Below are 21,126 nucleotides of genomic sequence, written 5' to 3'. Positions count from 1 at the left end.
CATAGAACTACTGCAGGTACTCCACAGCAAAATGGTTTGGCTGAAAGATTTAATCGAACTATTTTGGAGAGAGTCAGATGCATGTTGACTAGTGCGGGGTTAAAGAAGGTGTTCTGGGCTGAGGCTGTTTCGACAGCAACATATCTGATAAACAGATGTCCTTCGACAGCGTTAGATATGAAGACACCTGAAGAAGTTTGGTCGGGACATCCACCAGATCTCGACAAACTGAGAGTATTTGGCTGCGTAGCCTATGCTCACATTAGGCAAGACAAGGTCGAACCTAGAGCTCTGAAATGCATGTTCATGGGATACCCTGATGGAGTCAAAGCTTATAGGCTATGGTGCCTAGAGCCAGGTCACAGGAGGTGTATCACCAGTCGAGATGTAGTTTTCAATGAAGTTGAAATGGCTTTTAAGAAAACTGATGATGTTGGTCGAAGTACAGAAACATCTGACGAAGAGCTGGAACAGGTAGAGATTCCTGTTGAGGTGGAGCATGTTGATGCTGAATTGCATATCCCAGATGAAGTCGAAGAAGAAGCAGAAGATGCTGAAGTTGAGGAAACTGACGATGACTACCTATTGTCGAGAGATAGGTCGAGAAGAGTCATCAAGCCACCTCAGAGACTTGGATATGCAGATCTTATAGCTTATGCCTTAATCTCTGCAAGTGAGGTTCTAGACGAAGAACCTAGAGACTATAAGGAAGTTATGAGGAGTCGAAATAAGACTGAATGGCTGAAGGCCATGGATGATGAGATGAAATCTCTTCATGATAATCATACTTGGGAACTGATCAAGAAACCTGTTGGGGCAAGGTTAGTCAGCTGTAAATGGATTTTCAAAGTTAAGGAAGGAATTGAAGGAGTGACGTCGAAAAGATACAAGGCAAGGTTAGTTGCAAGGGGTTTCACTCAGAAAGAAGGTGTCGACTTCAATGATGTGTTTTCTCCTGTTGTGAAGCATAGGTCCATTCGAATGTTGCTTGCCATGGTGGCACAGTTCGATCTTGAACTGGAACAGATGGATGTGAAGACTGCGTTCTTGTATGGTGATCTAGATGAAACGATCCTGATGAGGCAACCTGAAGGGTATGTCGAAAAGGGGAAGGAAGATTATGTGTGCAAGTTAAAGAGATCTTTGTATGGGCTGAAACAATCTCCTCGACAGTGGAATAGGAGATTCGACAATTTCATGGCACGCATAAGTTTCATTAGAAGTCAGTTCGACCACTGCGTTTACTTCAGATTTCGACCTGGTAATTCATTTGTTATTTTGTTGCTTTATGTGGATGATATTCTCATAGCAAGCAACAATGTTGAAGATGTGACGAGGGTGAAGGCTGAACTCAATAAGGAGTTCGATATGAAGGATCTGGGAGCTGCTTCCAGGATTCTTGGAATTGACATTCGAAGAGATAGAAAGAAGTCGAAGTTATGCCTATCTCAAGAGGCATATCTACGGAAGATTCTTGAAAAGTTTGGTATGTCGAATTCGAAGCCAGTTGTGACTCCAACAAACCCTCAATTCAAGCTGAGTATTGATCAGTGTCACAGTACTGATGTCGAAAGAGCCTATATGAATAGCATTCCGTATGCTAATATAGTTGGTTCTTTGATGTATGCTATGGTTTGTACTAGACCCGACATAGCTTACGCAGTCAGTCTTGTAAGCAGGTACATGGCGAATCCTGGAAAGGCTCACTGGCAAGCATTGAAGTGGATTTTAAGGTACATAAATGGGTCTCTGAATAGAGTCCTAATTTATGGTGGAGCCTTGGGTGAAAATAGTAAAGCAGTAATAGAAGGATATGTCGACTCTGATTATGCAGGTTGTATGGATTCCAGAAAATCTATTTCTGGATATGTTTTCACTATGTTTGGCACTGCAATTAGTTGGAAAGCAACACTTCAGAAGGTTGTTGCTCTATCAACCACTGAAGCGGAGTATATTGCCCTAACTGAAGCTGTGAAAGAAGCATTGTGGCTTGAAGGTTTTGCGAAGGAGCTGAAACTTCAAGGTCGAGGTATCACTGTTAAATGTGATAGTCAAAGTGCAATACACCTGTCGAAGAATTCAGCCTATCATGAGCGAACTAAGCACATTGATGTGAGGCTGCATTTCGTCAGAGGAGTAATCGAGCGTGGAGAAGTCCAAGTGCTGAAGGTCTCGACTGAAGACAATGCTGCTGATATGATCACCAAGACATTGCCGAGTTGCAAGTTTTTCCACTGTATGCAGTTGATAAAGCTGCATGAAGAAAGCTAGTTTGTTCCTTGACGTTGTAGAGTTAGGTCCAAGGTGGAGATTTGTGAGATATTGGATCGAACTCTAGTATTGTCGAAGGGTAGCTTCTTGGTTCGACAGTTCGACAGAGTTAAGCATGAAGTCGAAGGATTGTTCACATGCTGGTGTCGAAGTGTGCATGCTGTAGTCGAAGATGGGTCTAGCATGCAGATGTCGAAGATGCTAGGGTTGTTAGCATGTTAAATTAGGTTTTAGTGTTTAAACCCTAATTTGTTAAGTTAGCTTGTTTATTAAGTTGGCTTGTGTAATGGGCCTTGCTGAAAAAGCCCATTAGTTAGTATGTTAGGTTTTATTATAAATAGCATACTAGTCTCTCATCATTGCTAAGCTGCAAATCCTAATTTAGGGTGAGAGAGGTTATTTGTTATTCTTGTAAACTTGTAATCTTGTTTTAAGAGAAAGTGAAAGAATAGCAGTTATAACCAATTATTGTGTTCCTCTTCTTCCTTGTCCTTTATTCTTCCTTGTTTTATACTTTGTTCTTGGCATTGAATTCACAACAATTTGAATTGCAAAAGCTTTTACTGAGGTAATTTTCAAACTCTCTTACATGATGCATTAGTGAAGTATGAGTTGTGCCATATAACTCATTTATTTCTACCATGTAACTTACTTATCTAAGTGAAGAAAAAAAAAAATGTACATAGTAGAAGACTATTTAACTAGTAACCGATTTTTAGTAGTGAAAAACTGAAAAATAAAAGAAGTACTAGTACTAGGGCTAGTACTAGTACTAGGATAGAGAGCAACTACGTGATATCTTTACTGAGGTTACTTTCAACTACTTTAAAAAAGTCTTTATATTCTCAACATGTCTTCCTTTCACTAAGCATAACCTTTAGGTAATAACCATAACTACCAAAACTCAAGGACATATCATAACCTTACACAACACAAGAGGTAGAAGAAATTTTTGCAGAAAATTGTTTTTAAAAATATATATATTCTCTTTCATCTGGTATTCTGAAAAAGAAAAAAAATAATGTTTATTTTAGCATAAAAAAATTATATAAATAATGGGTAGAGGAAAGGTAGAATTAAAGAGGATTGAGAATAAAATAAATCGTCAAGTAACATTTGCAAAGAGAAGAAATGGGTTGCTGAAGAAGGCTTATGAACTTTCTGTTCTTTGTGATGCTGAGGTTGCTCTCATCATTTTCTCTAACCGTGGAAAGCTCTATGAGTTCTGCAGTGGCACTAGGTACATGAATCTTCATTTTTTTCTCTAGTTTCTTTTCTTATCTGGAAAATCTTTGGTTCTAATTTCAATGAATTTTTGCATATTATTCTTCATGATTTTATTTTCTTCTTTTTTATTTGTTTATAGTTATTTATGTTGAGATTCTTAGGGTTTGATTTGATGAAGAAATTCTTAGATTACAGCCACAATTTGTAGATCGTTTTGCTTCTAAATCATCCCTAGATTTGTTGAAGTCTCATCCATAGTGAATTTTTCTCTGAATTCTTCTCTAATTCTCAACTTTAGTTTATGGTTTAATTAAAAAAATTAGTGTTTTTTAATTAATTAATAAAAAGTAAACATGATTTTATTATAATTTGGTTGTCAGAACTAAACATCTCAAACAAAATCTTCTAATTTTATATGTTTAAAATCTAAATTGAGATGAAAGATTTCTGTTTTTGTTTCAAAATGAATGATTTTTTTATTTACTTATTATTAATATTTCTCATAGTATTTATTATATATATATATATATATATATATATATATATATATATATATATATATATATATATATATATATATATATATATATATATATATATATTTTAAAGTGGTATTTTTCATCCTAAAATATATTTTTTTGTTTTCTTTTTTTAATGAAAATAAAAAAATAGAAAAAAAAAACTGTCTGGTGGAGGGAGGCTGGGATGGTCTCCGTTTATAGAAATTGATTGTTCGAAATTGGGAAGAAAAAAAAATTATTATTATTTTTCTTTCTGAATTTCAATTAAATAATTTGTCTAAGTGAGGTCATGTCTTTGATGTTCTGTCTATTTTTTATTGAATGACACACGTGGGTTTCTTATCTTTGTTAACTTTGCATTGTTGTATGGATATGCTTTTATTCGATTGAAATTTGAGAGATAAATTAGCATTTTATAAAAAAAAATGCCCAACACAAAAAAACAAAGTATTATATAACATTAAATTACAAGAATAATCTTAATAAAAAAAAGGCCTGGGGCTAGATATGTTTTAGAAGAAATACTGGCATGGAAACGAATTTAAATTTATATATTTAGGCACAACTAATAATGAGAGAGAAAATTTAAATTTATTTTAAATTTAATTTTATTTTTAATTGACCATATAGGTAAATCCAGATGTTATGGTTTTGTCTATATAGATATTTTCCATGTTTTAGATGCGTTAAATGGATGTTATCGGTCTAATTGGACAGTAATATTTATTTATATTTTATATATAAATATAATTAAATTTTTATATTGATGATTAAGAATTAAAAAAATATTAATTAAAAAATTTAATAGTTGAAAACAAATGTTACTTTTGGCTTTTTGTTTGTTTGTCCTGTCCAAATATCTATGTTGATTGTGTGTTTGTTTAATTCTTTAATTGATTTGCAGCTTACACAGTCTTTGTTTTAGGAACATTCCGACCAAACACTGTTTTATAAAAAGGAATTCTTTTGAAATTATTTATATTTTTTAAATTTAGGATAGTTATAGTTAATATAATAATTCCAATGTTGGTTGATGATACTATTAGGTTTCTGAATAAATATTTTAATATTGTAATGTAGGACTCGTTTGTCTTTATGAATTCAGTCTAGATGTTATCCCTAAACTATATTTACACCTTGAATGTTATCGATAGAGATTTGAAAAAATATAAATATAGAGTCCAAATAGTTACGAATCTTCCTTCAAAAAGGAGTTTTTGGATTTATTGAAAGTGCGGGCCAGGTTGATGTTTGATTAGTTCCATGGTAATGTTAGGAATTCTTTTAGCTAGGTGTTTATTTTCTTATTTTCTGACTTGGATATGCCAAAGGCCATGAGGGATTTTTGTTCGATTTCCCTACTTGGTTGTTTATACAAATTGGTTCCAATGGTTTAAACCTGATTGATTTTGTAGTAGTTGTGAGTGAAGTGATAGACAATGCATGGAAGATAGAAAAGAGTTTTTTGAGAGAGTGTATAGTTTGGTGATGGTTGGTTTCAATGGTAAGTGTTAAGTTGATGTGAAATTTGTCAGTTCTGGTGCACAATAGCTAGCTCAACAAAGGAAAAATATATTCAAAGAGGCCTGAAACAAGAGAACTATTATTCCCATGTTCTTACTTGTTAGTGCAACATCGGGGGAGGGTCGAGCGAGGAGCACTTTACTTTAGGATACGAGAGACACACCATATACTCACCCAAAACCTTAAGGTTATAGGTGTGTGGATTCTCTCACTTATAAAGTGTTAATTCTCCCATTTTTCTAACCAATGTGGGACTTCTTCCTCACACTTGATTCTCAACACTCCCCCTCAAGTGTGAGTCTTACACAATGCTCCCCCTCATGTGGAAGCTCTCTCTTCCACATAGGCTCTGATACCAGAGTTAGCCCAACATCGAGGGACGGTCGAGAGTGTTAATTCTTCCCTTTTCTAACCAATGTGGGATTTCTTCCTCACACTTGATTCTCAACACTCCCTCTCAAGTGTGAGTCTTACACAATGCTCCCCTCAAGTGGAAGCTCTCTTTTCCACATAGGCTCTAATACCAGAGTTAGCGCAACATCGAGGAAGGGTCGAGCGAGGAGCACTTTACTTTGGGACACACCTTTGTGAGAGACACACCACATACTCACCCAAAACCTTAAGGTGATAGGTGTGTGGGTTCTCTCACTTATAAAGTGTTAATTCTTCCATTTTCTAACTAATGTGAGACTTCTTCCTCACACTTGATTCTCAATACTACTTGAAGCAAAAGATTTCTAGTTTGCACACGATACTATTTGTATAGGAGAGGCAACAATAGATAATTTGTGAGTTTTGAAGGTGGAGTTTTAAGGGGAGGGAAGGGCTTCCCAGAATGAATTTAAAAAAAAAAAAATATTTGATATTTTAAAAAAAAATAATATTATATATAATGTTAAAATAGTATATATCATTATTATATTTTTAATTTTTCGAATACTATAACAACATAATATTTTGAAAATTTATATAAGCCCTCCAAAACTCTCCAAAACCCTTCAATACAAAATTTGAGTTTTTTCAATTTATGAGTTTTCTTGGTGTTATGAATAAAAACAAACCCTCTAAAACTCTTCCAACCAAAATCATTCTATTATTTTCACCTAATCCTTCTTTTTTTTTTTCAAAACCCTCTTCTCTCTTCCCCTCCAAATTCACAAACATAGCCTAAAGGGTTTGAAGTTATTTTGGGGAAGAATTGTTTGATTATTTCAATGTGGATGAAGGTATTCTTATAATTGATTTTAGTTTCCTAAATTATAGGAGATAATGTGCCCCTTTTAAATATTTTGGTTATATGTGAGAGTCAATCCTCTAAAAATATCTACCGGAAAATTTTTGTTAGACACTCTAAGGCTATGTTTGGGAGTTTGGAAGAAAGGGGAGTGGAAAACTTTCAAAAATGAATTTTTTTTTTAAATGTAGAAGAATATTTGACATTTTTTGAAAAAATGACTTTGTATAGAATGATATAAAAATGTTTATTATTACTATATTTTTAATTTTTAGAATACTATCACAATATAAAAGATATTTCAAAAATTTATATAAACCCAACAAAACCCTCTAAATTACGGGGTTTTTAGAGTTACTAATAAAAACAAACCCTCCAAAACCCTCATAATCAAAATCCTTCAATTCTTTCCGCCCGATCATTCTCTATTCTCAAACCTCTCCCCTCCAAACTCCCAAACATAGCCGAATGAGGAAATCCTGATCTTAGAAAAATAAGCATATTTTGGTAATATTTAGGAAGCGATTTTTTCCTTTGCAAAAGTGAAACAAAACATATGTATTGGTAATATTTAATAATTTTTCTCGAATTGAAGAAAAATTAAATTAAATATAAATTTAAGTACATTTTTTCCCTATAAAATGATTAAATTTTATTTTTAGTCACTATAAAAAAAGACATGTTTTGATCCCTACAAAATTACTATGCACGTAGTTTTAGTCTTGTTGTTAAACTAATGTGTATTTTTGAATAATTATTATGATTATAATGTTATAAAAAGTTCTTTAAAGAAAAGAAACTCAAAATTTAATTTTTAAGTCGAGATTTTCATTACTTTTATTATAATTTTTTAAAATTTAAAAAATTTATATATTTATTCTTCTCATTTTAAAAAATTTTAAAATTTGATAAATAAACATGTTACAGTATTCTAAACATGTTTGAAAAAAATTATTGAAAAATTCAAAAGTTAAAGAATAATTAAACAATTTTAAAATTACATGGGTAAAAATTTAAAGGGATTAAAATATATATTATTTTAATAGAAACTATGAATAAAATTTAAAATATTTATAAGGTTAAAAAAATATTTAACCTATAAATATATACTAATTTCAATCAGTACAATAGGTAAATGACATAAAGTTAAAAAAATATATATAAAAAATTCGACAAATACTTAATAATATTACCGTAGGATTTTATGCTGAATGCATGCAGCATACCGGCATTTACTATTCTATTAATATGAAATAAGTGTTTTTTTTTTTTTTTTTTGTATTGGTTTATTTAAAAAGATTTAATTTCTACCAACCATGTATATAAAACTTTTATGCAAATTATGTGCGTGACACCATGATTATTTCTTTGACTTAGAAGAGGTAGCTGTAAAAATTATTAATCATCATGGAAAATGATAGACTAGGAATCATTTTCATGGGATAGAATCAAAATCAATCCTTGTGTTTCTTATTTTGCTTTTCAGCTTTTTATCATTGATTCCATAAGTAGTTCACACCTTGATCACATAGAGTAAATATTTTGTTGCAGTCAAGCTTTATATTGAGAATTGGCATTAGAGTAAGGTCATGTTGGCTTGAATCCAACATATAGCATTGCAGGAGATAATGTAATAAGCAAATAAAAACAATGCCTTATGTATAATAATCAATAGTTGTAGCTTTTGGAGGAGTAATATGATACTAGGAATGAAAACGGGCAGGGTAGTGGAAGGGTATAGCACCCTCATCGCGGTTGTAAAAAATTTGCGTCCCTAAGTTTTTACTCGTTTGAGTATCAACTTTAGCAACTATATCGGAGCCTTTTGGATATATATGTACAATATCTATATCAGTATTCGTTACTTGCATTTATAACGAAAAATCAACTAGTATAAAATATCAAATCATTTTAAATTTTTAAGAATATTTAAATATTTTTTTAAAAAATGTATTGTTTAATTATGAAATAAACCAACAATTATGTAAAATATGTAATGCTTTAATAGCGGTGTAGTTTTGAAAAGTGATAAACATTATATATATATATATATATATATATATATATATATGTATATATATATATATATGTATATATATATATATATGTATATATATATATATATATGTATATATGTATATATATATGTATATATGTATATATATGTATATATGTATATATATGTATATATGTATATATATATATATGTATATATATATATATATGTATATATATATATATATGTATATATATGTATATATATATATGTATATATATATATATATATATATGTATATATATGTATATGTATATATATATATATATGTATATATATATATATATATATATATATATATATATATATATATATATATATATATATATATATATATATATATATATATATATATATATATTTTATGCGGATATGGGACGACATGGGTACTAAGGTTCTCATACCCGCACCCCCACATATTTAAATGGATAATTATCCGAATCCGTATCATATCAATTTTTGTGAATTTAATTTTACCTTATCCATTATGAATATTTTTGTAGATACCCACTAGCGATAGATCAAATTGCCATTTCTAAATAATAACTTTTAGGTCTTTATGTTTGACTGTATTTTATGATATAATTTATATACCTTTAAATGTTGTATTTTACCTTTTATTTTCTGAATTGCAAAATATTTTAAATAATTATACTCATTTTTTGCTATTGCTTTTAGCATGGCCAAGACTCTTGAACGGTACCAAAGATGTAGCTATGGAGCCTTGGAAATTCACCACCAACCTGAAATTGAGACACAGGTGTTCTTTTTTCTTTTTTAGACTTTAAATATTTTCAAAATGATAAAGATGCTAGAAAATCTAAAAGTTATTCTAACTAAATCTTCAATATACATCGGTATAATATAGATGATCTAAATTTATAGTTTTGAACATGTGTTTATAAATGAGGATAATTTTCCCTTTATAAGTCCGTTTTATATGGTTGAATTAATCTCAACCATATTTCTTAAGATAATAACCTCTTTAAAAATAAACCTCATTTCATCGAAAACTGAGAAGCAACTGAATATGAGGAGGTGCAGTTGAGTTTTCGCAAAACAAATAACCAAGCCAAAGTAGTAACAAAGTCATTCCATCTGTCATATGCTAACAAGTAAATATTAAACTACTGTTAACGTACCTAGAATCTGAACCACAAGACATGTGTGAGTGAGTATCACTGTTAACTATTGTTTACACTTACATATGTTACTTCCTTTTCTGTGTCGTGTCTCTGTTAATACAATTTGTGCAAGTACTTGAAAACACTTGATTGGCTTTCCCAAAATTCTAACATACATGCATGCATCACCATGTCTTTGAGTAGAAGCGCTTTCAAGAGTATCTCAAGCTAAAATCAAAAGTCGAGGGACTACAGCAAACACAGAGGTACTATATATGCTTGAGTACATTTGAGTTATTCTTTACAATAATTATGAATGATTGATAATTGGTTGCATGCAAATAAATAATATAACCTTTCACCGTTTAGAAACTTTCTTGGAGAAGAACTGGAGCAGTTAGATATTAAGGAGCTTGAGCAGCTAGAACGTCAATTAGACTCTTCCTTAAAGACAATCAGGTCCAACAAGGTATGCAAAATTAATGTTATTTTATATCTTGCTTATTTTGTGAAAATTTATTATTGTTATTCTTGACTAAAAGGAAACTTTGTTCATGGTAAGATTGTATTTTAGATTAAAACAAAGGGTACTCAACCCATATACAAATACACAGAGGTACTCCTTAAGATACAAGGCACGTGATTAACGATCCATTCCGACAACATATATTCTCCAATCTCTCTGTATCTACCTACAAACCATTCCCGAGACCAAATTGATATGAGCCAAAACTATTTTCAATCCCTATACACTATCCTTGAATAATAGTTCATTCCTTCCAAGTCATAGATCAACAAGTAGATAGGCACAACAAACATCTCATGCTACTTTTGGTTCTCCCTTTCAAATAAACCAGAATAGATACTTGAGTGGTGTGCCAGCGTCTCATCATTCATCCTACTGTCAAATTGGAATCTCAAAAGAAGCGCAAGGTTGGAGAGAAAAAAAGGCAACTATTGATGAGGAAGTGCAAAACCTGATAAGCGCTAGCTTTGTAAGAGCGGTAAAATACTCATCTTGGCAAGCTAACGTTGTCTTGTTAAGGAAGCCATCAAACAAATGGCGCATGTGCGTCGATTTCACCTTAATGTTGCATGCCTGAGGGAACTGTACTCTCTACCTAATATAGATCATCCGAATACAACCCTGTGAGATATTGGATCAACTCTAGTATGGTCGAAGGGTAACTTTTTGGTTCGACAGGATTAAGCATGAAGTCGAAGGTTGTTCATATGCTTGTGTCGAAGATGCTAGGGTTGTTAGCATGTTAAATTAGGTTTTAGTGCTTAAACCCTAATTTGTTAAGTTAGCTTGTTTATTAAGTTGGCTTTGTGAGCAAGGTGTTCAAGGGCGCTAAGGATAAGTATTAGAAAATCGAAAGGCTCGTATTGATAGTGCTAGTGACCGTGAGGAGTCTTAGGTCTTATTTCCAAGAGCATCGAATAATGGTAAAGACAAACTATCCAATTAGCCAGGTCCTCAAGAAACCAAATCTAGCAAGATGAATTGTGTTTTAGACCTTCGAGTTTTCTAAGTAAGATATCCAGGTCCTCAAGAAACATAGGTACTGACATATTTGTTGGCAGAGTTCAGTTCGTCGATAGGCGAGGAGACTTCGCCCACGTGGATGTTGTCGATACATATAACCTCTAATATGAAGGGAAGCGACACATGGAGAAGGACCGGATAATTTGTTGATCGAGCAGTTGCTGAAATTTTAGTTCAAACCCTTCTAGATAGCACATGTGCCCAGGGAGAAACATTTTAGGGCATATTTCAGGTCTAAGCTTGTCGGCTCGAAGAGAACGGGGTACAACTATATAGCAATTCAAGATACGCTCGGCATTCCTTGTTGGATAAATTTAAATGCAGTCTTGGAAAGCCAAAAGACATATTCTCTAGGGCAGACAAACTTTCATAGGAAATAGTTAATCATTAAATGTTATGTCTATTTATGTTTCCCTGGTCTCTATATAAAGACCCTCTCTTTGTAACCTAATTTTCACTTTTGCAACAAATCCTTTGCAAGTCAATATATATCAGAAGAGAGTAGTTTGATCTGTTACCTTCAAATTGGTATCAGAGCGCATGGCAAACATGATGAACCAGATGCCATTGCCGCAACTGTCAAAATCAAACTATGAGAACTGGAGCATCCAGATGAAGGCGCTGCTTGGATCGTTAGATGTGTGGGAGGTTGTAGAAGAAGAGTTTGAAGAACCAGAAACCACGACGGGAAATACAGCAGCCCAGAATAAGGCGTTGAAAGAGACGCGGTCGAAAGACAAAACGGCATTATACATGTTGTTTAGAGCAGTAGACGAATCTGGTTTTGAGAAGATTGCTGGTTCAACTACTTCGAAGCAAGCGTGGGATACACTAGAGACGGCGTTCAGAGGAGCAAATAGAGTCAAGCAAGTTCGTTTGCAAACTCTTCGAGGAGAATTAGAAAGGATGAAGATGAAGGAGACGGAGCCCGTGTCGGACTACATCACGCGTGTGCAAACAGTTGTAAATCAACTGAAACGAAATGGAGAAGCAATGACCGATGCTCGAGTTGTCAAAAAGATTTTAAGATCTTTGACTGAAAAATTCGAAAATATAGTATGTGCAATAGAGGAGTCGAAGGACCTTGCGACAATTAGTGTCGAAGAAGTAGCTGGTTCACTTGAGGCACACGAACAACGCAAAATACAAAAGAAGGAGGAGACACTTGATAATGCAGAACAGACAAAGGAATCCACTAGAGATGAAAGGGCACTTTTATCTCATAACTGGCGTGGTCGAGGACGTGGTCATAGAGGTCGAGATGGTGGTCGAAGCTATCAGAACAACAATTTCGAAAGAGGACAGGCTAGTCAACAAAATTGGCGTGGTCGAGGACGTGGTCATAGAGGTGGCAGGTCGAACTCCAACATCGAATGCTACAAATGCAATAAACATGGACATTTTGCGAAGGATTGCAACTCATACAGTTGCTACAATTGTGGAAAAGGGGGACACCTTGCAAAAGACTGTCGATTCAGGAGGAAAGTTGAAGAGACAACAAATTTCGCACTAGAAACAGAATCAAACGAAGGATTCCTATTAATGACTCAAAAGGAGACAAACACAGAAGATGACACTATATGGTACCTTGACTCAGGAGCAAGTAATCATATGTGTGGTCACAAACATCTATTCAAAGAAATAAAGAAAATTGAAGATGGTCATGTATCTTTTGGAGATGTGTCGAAGGTAAAGGTCGAAGGCAAAGGAACAATTTGTTATTTGCAGAAAGACAACGTACTTGGGAAAATACAAGATGTTTATTATGTACCAGACCTAAAGACGAATATTTTAAGTCTGGGGTAATTCACGGAGAAGGGATATTCGATATTTATGAAGGATCGAATACTGCATTTGAAAGATAAATCAAGGTACCATATTGCTCAAGTCGAAATGGGAAGGAATCGAATGTACAAACTAAATCTAAGAAGCGTTCGAGAAAAATGTTTGAAAGTCGATACTGAAGACCAAGCAACTCTGTGGCATCTACGTTTTGGTCACTTACATCATGCTGGGTTAAAAAGATTAGCGGGAAGAAACATGGTACATGGATTGCCTAACATGGAGTTTAAAGAAAATTTTTGTGAAGATTTTGTCTTTGGCAAGCAGACGAGAACTTCTTTTCAAAAGAAGGCAGAATATCAAGCTAAGCACATCCTTGAATTAATTCACACTGATATCTGTGGACCAATCACTCCAGAATCCTTCAGTGGCAAGAAGTATTTCATTTCCTTCATCGATGATTTTTCAAGAAAGACTTGGGTCTATTTCCTGAAAGAAAAATCTGAAGCATTCGAAGCATTCAAAAGGTTCAAGGTAATGGTTGAAAAGTCGACTGATCGACACATCAAAGCACTTCGTTCTGACAGAGGAGGAGAATATACTTCGACAACTTTCATGAAGTATTGCGAGGAGCAGGGTATTAGGAGATTTCTAACTGCAGCATACTCACCTCAACAAAATGGGGTTGCTGAAAGGAAAAATTGAACAGTCCTTGACATGGTACGATCAATGCTCAAAAGTAAGAACATGTCGAAGGAATTTTGGGCAGAAGCTGTGCAATGTTCAATCTATGTTCAAAATAGATGTCCGCATTCTAAGTTGGGAGATCGAACGCCGCAAGAAGCGTGGAGTGGACAGAAGCCGACTGTATCTTATTTTAAAGTATTTGGTAGTGTTTCTTATGCACATGTGCCAAGTCAACGAAGGACGAAACTTGAAGACAAGAGTCAGAAGTATATACTAATTGGATATGATGAGAAAACAAAAGGATACAGGTTATTCGACCCCATAAACAAAAAGGTGGTAGTAAGTAGAGATGTTCGAGTGAATGAAGCAAGTAGGTGGGACTGGAACAATTCGATAGAAGACATAGTCGAAACTGAAGAACCCTCAGTCGGTATAACAACAACCCAAAATCAATTACCAAGGTTTGAATACTCTGACATTGAAGACGAATCCTCACAGCCCAGAATGAGAAGCTTGCAAGAGTTGTATGATAATACAGAAGAAGTACATCTTGTGTGTCTACTGGCAGATTCTGAAAACATTAGTTTCGAAGAAGCATGGAGAGATGAGAAGTGGAAGAATGCCATGGACGAAGAAATTAAAGCTATCGAACACAACAAAACTTGGGAACTAGCAGAGTTACCAAAAGGAAGTCGAACCATTAGTGTGAAGTGGGTGTTTAAGAAAAAGATGAATGCTCAAGGAAAAGTCGCAAGGACAAGGCGCGACTTATGGAAAAAGGATACAGGCAGAAGGAAGGAATAGATTATGACGAAGTATTCGCACCAGTTGCAAGAATGGAGACAATTCGACTGCTGATTTCTCAAGCTGCTCAGCTCAAATGGCCAATATTTCAAATGGATGTCAAATCAGCATTTTTGAATGGTGTGCTCGAAGAAGAAGTCTATGTCGAACAACCACCAGGATACATGAAAGACGGAAGCGAAGGAAAAGTGCTAAGACTCAAGAAAGCACTTTATGGATTAAAGCAGGCACCTCGTGCATGGAATACACGTATTGATACTTACTTCAAAAAGAATGGTTTCCAACAATGTCCTTATGAACATGCCCTATATGTAAAGAAGTATAAAGGAGATATACTGCTCGTTGCACTCTATGTCGACGACTTGATTTTCCTGGGCAACAGTGATCAAATGATCGAAGAATTCAAAGGTCGAATGACACGAGAATTTGAAATGACGGACTTAGGTCGAATGAGCTTCTTTCTTGGTCTGGAAGTTCGACAAGAAGAAACTGGAATTTTTGTCTCACAAGAAAAATATGCAAAGGACATTCTGAAGAGGTTCAAAATGGAAGGTTGCAATCCAATCTCGACACCAATGGAGCCAGGAGCCAAGCTTTCAAAATTTGATGGGGGGGAACGTGTCGAAGCAAACAAATTTCGAAGCTTGGTCGGAAGTCTTCGATATCTCACATGTACTAGACCAGACCTTTCTCTAAGTGTCGGAATCTTGAGTCGATTTATGGAAGAACCAGTTCACTCACACTGGAAAGCTTTGAAGAGAATTCTTCGTTATATCCAAGGAACTGTGTCACTTGGAATGTTTTACTCAAAAGCAGAAGATTACAAGCTAACAGGTTACTCCGACAGCGATTGGTGTGGAGATATAGACGATCGAAAAAGTACATCAGGATATGTATTCTTTATGGGAAACACTGCTTTCACATGGCTCTCAAGGAAGCAACCAATTGTAACACTGTCGACATGCGAAGCAGAATACGTGGCTGCATCATGGTGTGTATGCCATGCTATATGGCTTAGAAGATTGTTATGTGAGTTAGAGCAGAAGCAGGAAAATGCAACCATAGTACAAGTCGACAACAAATCAGCAATCGAACTGGCGAAGAATCCAGTGAATCATGAAAGAAGTAAACACATCGACGTACGTTTTCATTTCATTCGAGAACATGTGAAAAATGGAAGCGTCGAACTGAAGCATGTGGCAAGCAAGGATCAAGCTGCAGATATTTTCACAAAACCATTGTCGAAGGAGATATTCGACAGAGGCAAGATAATGCTGAGATTAATTGATCGAAGGAGCATTTAATTTATGGGGGAGTTTTGTTGGATAAATTTAAATGCAGTCTTTGAAAGCCAAAAGACAGATTCTCTAGGGCAGACAAACTTTCATAGGAAATAGTTAATCATTAAATGTTATGTCTATTTATGTTTCCCTGGTCTCTATATAAAGACCCTCTCTTTGTAACCTAATTTTCACTTTTGCAACAAATCCTTTGCAAGTCAATATATATCAGAAGAGAGTAGTTTGATCTGTTACCTTCATTCCTAGTATCGAGGCAGGAAAGATCAACAATATCGAAGTCGCTTAGTTAGCCAGTTGGATGACACCCATAATACACTATATGTAATTGAACGAGTTACCACGAGATGAATTGAAGGCTATGAAAGATATGCAAATGTGTAGCAAAGTACATTCTCATGACAGGAAGGCTCTAGAGAATGGGAAGAGCTTGTCCCTTGTTAAGATTCTTAGGGGGCATGAAATCACTTTAGTCCTCACTAAAGTACATCAAGGGGTTATTATTGACCTACCTTAATGAAGGACAGTATTGTGTTCGTCAAGAAATGCGACAAGTGCCAAAGACACGCCAACCTCCATCACTCACCAATTGAACTTCTTCACTTCGTCATTACGCCATGGCCTTTTTAACAATGGAGTGTTGATATTTCAGATCCTTTACCCGTGGCTCCCCATCAGCTAAAGTTCTTGATCGTTGGGGTAGATTATGTCACAAAATGGATAGAGGCCGAAGCTATGTCAAAGATTATGACAAAAAGGGTTTGTCGTTTCTATTGGCAAAGAATCATGTGCAAGTTTGGGTTGTTATGGGTCATCATTTCAGATAAAACAAAGTTGAAGAATAAATTTTAACACAACTAACGAGCAACAACTCTTGTGTTCTAGAGATTCTCTTATAAATAGATTTCTCACAATGGAGTGTTTAGAATAGTATCTCTCAAATTTTCTTTCTTTATCTTTTTCTATCATGTTGAATTTGTATGCTGTAGTTGAACAATAGTTTAGCAGATTTTGCAAACTTAGTAGCTTGAGCAACTTCACAGTGAATTAGCAGCCTTCCGCTTGAACAACATTTCTTCAATGGTGAGTGCCTCTATATATAGTGTCAAGAAGAAGACCGTTGAGAAGGACAAGACATTATTTTCCTTTCCAGCTGACATAACGGCTCAAATGTAATCGTGGGAGACAAAGAGCACACAAAAATTGGGTTCGTACATACGTTCTTGTAGTAGTGGAGAATATATTGTACTATTGTGCCATTAAGCTTCTAACGCAAGTTTTTGATCTTTCCTTTAAAAATATACTTCTGATATGAAGTAATGAGAGTGTGGAAGAGATCAAGTAGCATGAACATCATAAGAGAATTCGTGTCTTCAGAGTCAGGAAGTAGTCTTCAGAGTTGAATGTAACAGCTTATCTGAATGACATATCTTGATTTATGTGCTGGAATCAAAAGTTTATCTGAGCTTTAAAATCTTAACTTCTGATCTGGAAGAGTAGCTTATCTTAGAAACACTTGATAATCCTTTTCTAACGAACATTCAACATTCTTCAGAACGCTGATGTTACTTCAGAAATGGAAGAATATTTCTTCTGAGGCGTGTCAATGCTGATTCTGATGATCTTTTAGATAGCAATACATACTCAACGAAAATAATTAATCTGCACACTTAAGAAACTATTAAAGTACAAAATTGTTTCATATAAAATATATATATTATTATCATTAAAACTAAAGGTTGAGTGCAAAAGTAAATCTTGTTCTAACAATGGTCGCCCGATTTCGGGAATTGAGAAAATGGCATCTCTCAAATGTGTAACCATAAAGAAGTGGCCATTTGACCACGCTTTCAAAAATAGTGGTGGATTAACCATCCACTCATACGTCCTCTCCCTAGTAGTTTCTCTATTGCCAAAAGACCTAAGATCAAGACTCAAGATTGTTTTAATTTAAATATATCAACGATAGAGTTGAGTTAGACAATTTAATTCTCACACAGAAAACCACATTCACAAAATTTCTCACCCTTTATGTGAGCTAGCTCTCAACCGCACAACATATTTTAAAACCTTTGACAATCCTAATTACTATGGGTTGTCACATGTTATACTTTTTAACAAGTACAAGACAGATCAAGATTATTTTTAGGTGAAACACAAGCCACTCGTTGAAAGAGCAAGAATATTTCAAGTATTTCCCCAAGAACCATGTTTAAGAATAGAATTGGATGTGATCTACCAATTGCAAAAAACTGAATATGTCTAGGGCTAACTCTGGAAGAGAAGTAAACTTAAAATAAAGTCTTTGGATATAATTAATTTAATTAACAAGTTGATTGATTATCCACTCCGATTTTAGAGATGTTCATTGGCAATTTGTAGTCCCATAAATTTGCAAATATTTGATTGTTTCTTACCTTGAATAATTTTTTTTGCTGCTTTTAAACATATTAGCTCATCCTACATAGGTTAACATAAAAAAATATTTGCTTGCACATAAATTTTTGTCTTTAGATATGACATGTAGAAATTAGTTGTTAGATGCTAGAAAAATAAACTAAGATATATATAGACAGATAAAACTGATTTGAACTATTAACACTTTGGTCAAAATATAATTATTTTCTTTCCTGATAAAAAAAATTTATAGAGAGATGGAATATTAATAAAGTTTGGAGAGTTAGACCAACTTTGTGTGTCTATATGAGGAATGAAGAATATGTGTGAAGAAATAACTTGTCGTTTACATCAAGATATGAGGAAATATTCCATAAGATATATCATGTTCCAAAAGATGCTACCAGTTGTTGACACCATAATCATAAGATTATGTACTAGATTATGATATATATATTTCAATAAAAACTTATTATTTATGCTCCTTTGTCTCCAGACACAGCATATGCTTGATCAACTCACAGATTTGCAAAGAAAGGTAAACCTTGTTTACACTTTCTATATATATCTTGCTTTAATACATAGCATGTACTTATAGGCTGGCCCATTTTCCTTTTTATGGACACACAGGAAGAGATGCTACTGGAAACTAATAATGTGCTCAGGAACAAGGTATAGAACAAAACCTATATAATAATAAAGTTGTTAGATATGATGCTGATATATTTCAACCTCATCTTTATTCCTTGTAGAAATTTTCTTTCAATTTAGTTATGAAATGAGACTTCACATGCCATATACATTTAATGTTCTTTTTTATTTGTTTACAAATGCACTAAAAATAATTATTGGATTCTTTCACCATATGAAATGAAAAAGATTACCTTTTTATTTTTAAGAAGCTGTTACTTTACAAGCTTATTCATCAAAATCAAATTAAGATGTCATTCTATAAAACACCTTTAAAAATAGTCGTGTGTCGCGGTGTTTGACATGCATCGGTATATGGTATATAACATTTATATGAAATTTGTATGACCCCTCATTTATTTTGGGTCGTAGGGACTCTCCGTTTGTTTTTCGAGTAGAGTATCCCTTATACTCCCTTTAATAGTATTATTGCCTATTAAAAAAAATCTACAAATATCATTATAAAATCAATTTTTTTACTTTGTTTCAACACTTTTTAAATCTGTGTGTGGCACCTATATGACACACCTCAAATATATGAAAATATATTGAAGGAAGAAAATTATTGAAGAATTAAAGACGTTAATTTTGATAATATATATATATATATATATATATATATATATATATATATATATATATATATATATATATATATATATATATATATATATAGTAGTATCGATATCTTATATTTTTGACACTATAAATGGTCAAAATGTCTGTATTGTGTCATGTCCCGGTATCTGAGTGAGATTATGTGTTTTACTTATATATCTCTTATAATTAAATCTTCAACTTTTTTAAGAAATCATGAAGTAGTTGAAGAAAGTTATAGGGACCAATTTCATTTTTTGTTTTCATTATGTGCCACCTCATATGATTAAGCCTATACTGTCCTTGTGAATTTCATAGTTGGAGGAAATTAATGTGACCCTTCAACCAGCATGGGAATCTAGGGAGCAAAATGGCCCCTATAGCTGCCCCCCTCAACAATCACAGGGATACTATGAGAAAGCACGTTGCAATAGTACATTGCAAATTGGGTAATGTTCTTCTTCCTAATTGTGGTAAATGTGAACTATATAATGATTTTTCAAGAAGCTGATTCATGTTTCTTCTCTACAGCTATGATTCCTCAATGTTAAATGAATCAGGAGGAGCTGCAGGAACCTCATCTCAGAATGCCAATGATTTCATGCATGGATGGATGAACTGAGTTTATGAATTTTAGTTTAATAAATGATTTTATAAGAAATTAAAGCTTATGTTGTGCCTAAAATAAAAGGCTATAATATATAGTAGATGTAATGCAGCATATATATAAAATCTTAATAAGGTGTGATTCTTGGAGTAATTTGGAAAATTTTACCCAAACTCCATCCATATTCTTATTATCATGATTAGTCATGTTAAAATCTGGTTCCTTTGTACTTATTTACACATTTGAGTTTACCAATAAGGGAGGATTAAACAAGGTATTCTTATATTGATTGGTGTTCAAATCCTATACCATGCTTACTAGCATGTTAATTATGTTAGATAATATGTAATTGTCATTTTTGTTATAGTCAAACTAAGAATAGTCTTAGTTTATTTATCTTTATTATATATTTTTTATTTAGAGGTTACATCTCTTGTTTTGTGTGAGGTTGCATTTCTCATATAGTTTGAGTTTTTAAACTGTTATGTTACAGAGTTTTGGTCATAGGAAACACGCGTGTTTAGATTTGGTTTCAATTTGGCATTCTATGATCTAGACTATTTTAAAAATGTTGAACAAAGTTTTTTTTTGTCAGAAAAGCTCGATGTTTAATCACTATGTATCTACAATTATTAATTTGGTGTGGAAGTGAGTTCATGTTCATCCTTTGAATTTTGCAATTTCTTTGATTGACTTTAAGCGGAACTTTCTAAAGTGTCTGGACAATAGGAGTATGTTGGGTGACCTATTGTCCTCCT

The 21,126-nt window shown here is 33.6% G+C and overlaps 1 protein-coding gene across 1 annotated transcript; it reads left to right on the top strand.

Annotated features, from left to right (window-relative positions):
• Positions 1-3,135: 3,135 nt before the first annotated feature.
• On the top strand, positions 3,136-20,665 carry LOC131650161 (agamous-like MADS-box protein MADS2). Its single transcript, XM_058919888.1, has 8 exons — positions 3,136-3,511; positions 9,512-9,593; positions 10,162-10,223; positions 10,327-10,426; positions 18,971-19,012; positions 19,105-19,146; positions 20,080-20,210; positions 20,293-20,665. The coding sequence occupies exons 1-8, from the start codon at positions 3,327-3,329 to the stop codon at positions 20,381-20,383; spliced, it is 735 nt and encodes a 244-aa protein (XP_058775871.1). The 5' UTR covers positions 3,136-3,326; the 3' UTR covers positions 20,384-20,665.
• The last annotated feature ends 461 nt before the right edge of the window (positions 20,666-21,126 follow it).

Source organism: Vicia villosa, linkage group LG2 (assembly GCF_029867415.1).
Source record: "Vicia villosa cultivar HV-30 ecotype Madison, WI linkage group LG2, Vvil1.0, whole genome shotgun sequence".
NCBI lineage: Eukaryota > Viridiplantae > Streptophyta > Magnoliopsida > Fabales > Fabaceae > Vicia > Vicia villosa.
This window is presented reverse-complemented; position numbering and strand designations above follow the sequence as displayed.

Coding starts and splice junctions, on each gene's coding strand:
- LOC131650161 (XM_058919888.1), top strand. CDS start 3,327: ATGGGTAGAGGAAAGGTAGAATTAAAGAGGATTGAGAATAAAATAAAT. Junction 10,427..18,970: donor AGACAATCAGGTCCAACAAG/GTATGCAAAATT, acceptor CTTTGTCTCCAG/ACACAGCATATGCTTGATCA. Junction 20,211..20,292: donor AATAGTACATTGCAAATTGG/GTAATGTTCTTC, acceptor TCTTCTCTACAG/CTATGATTCCTCAATGTTAA.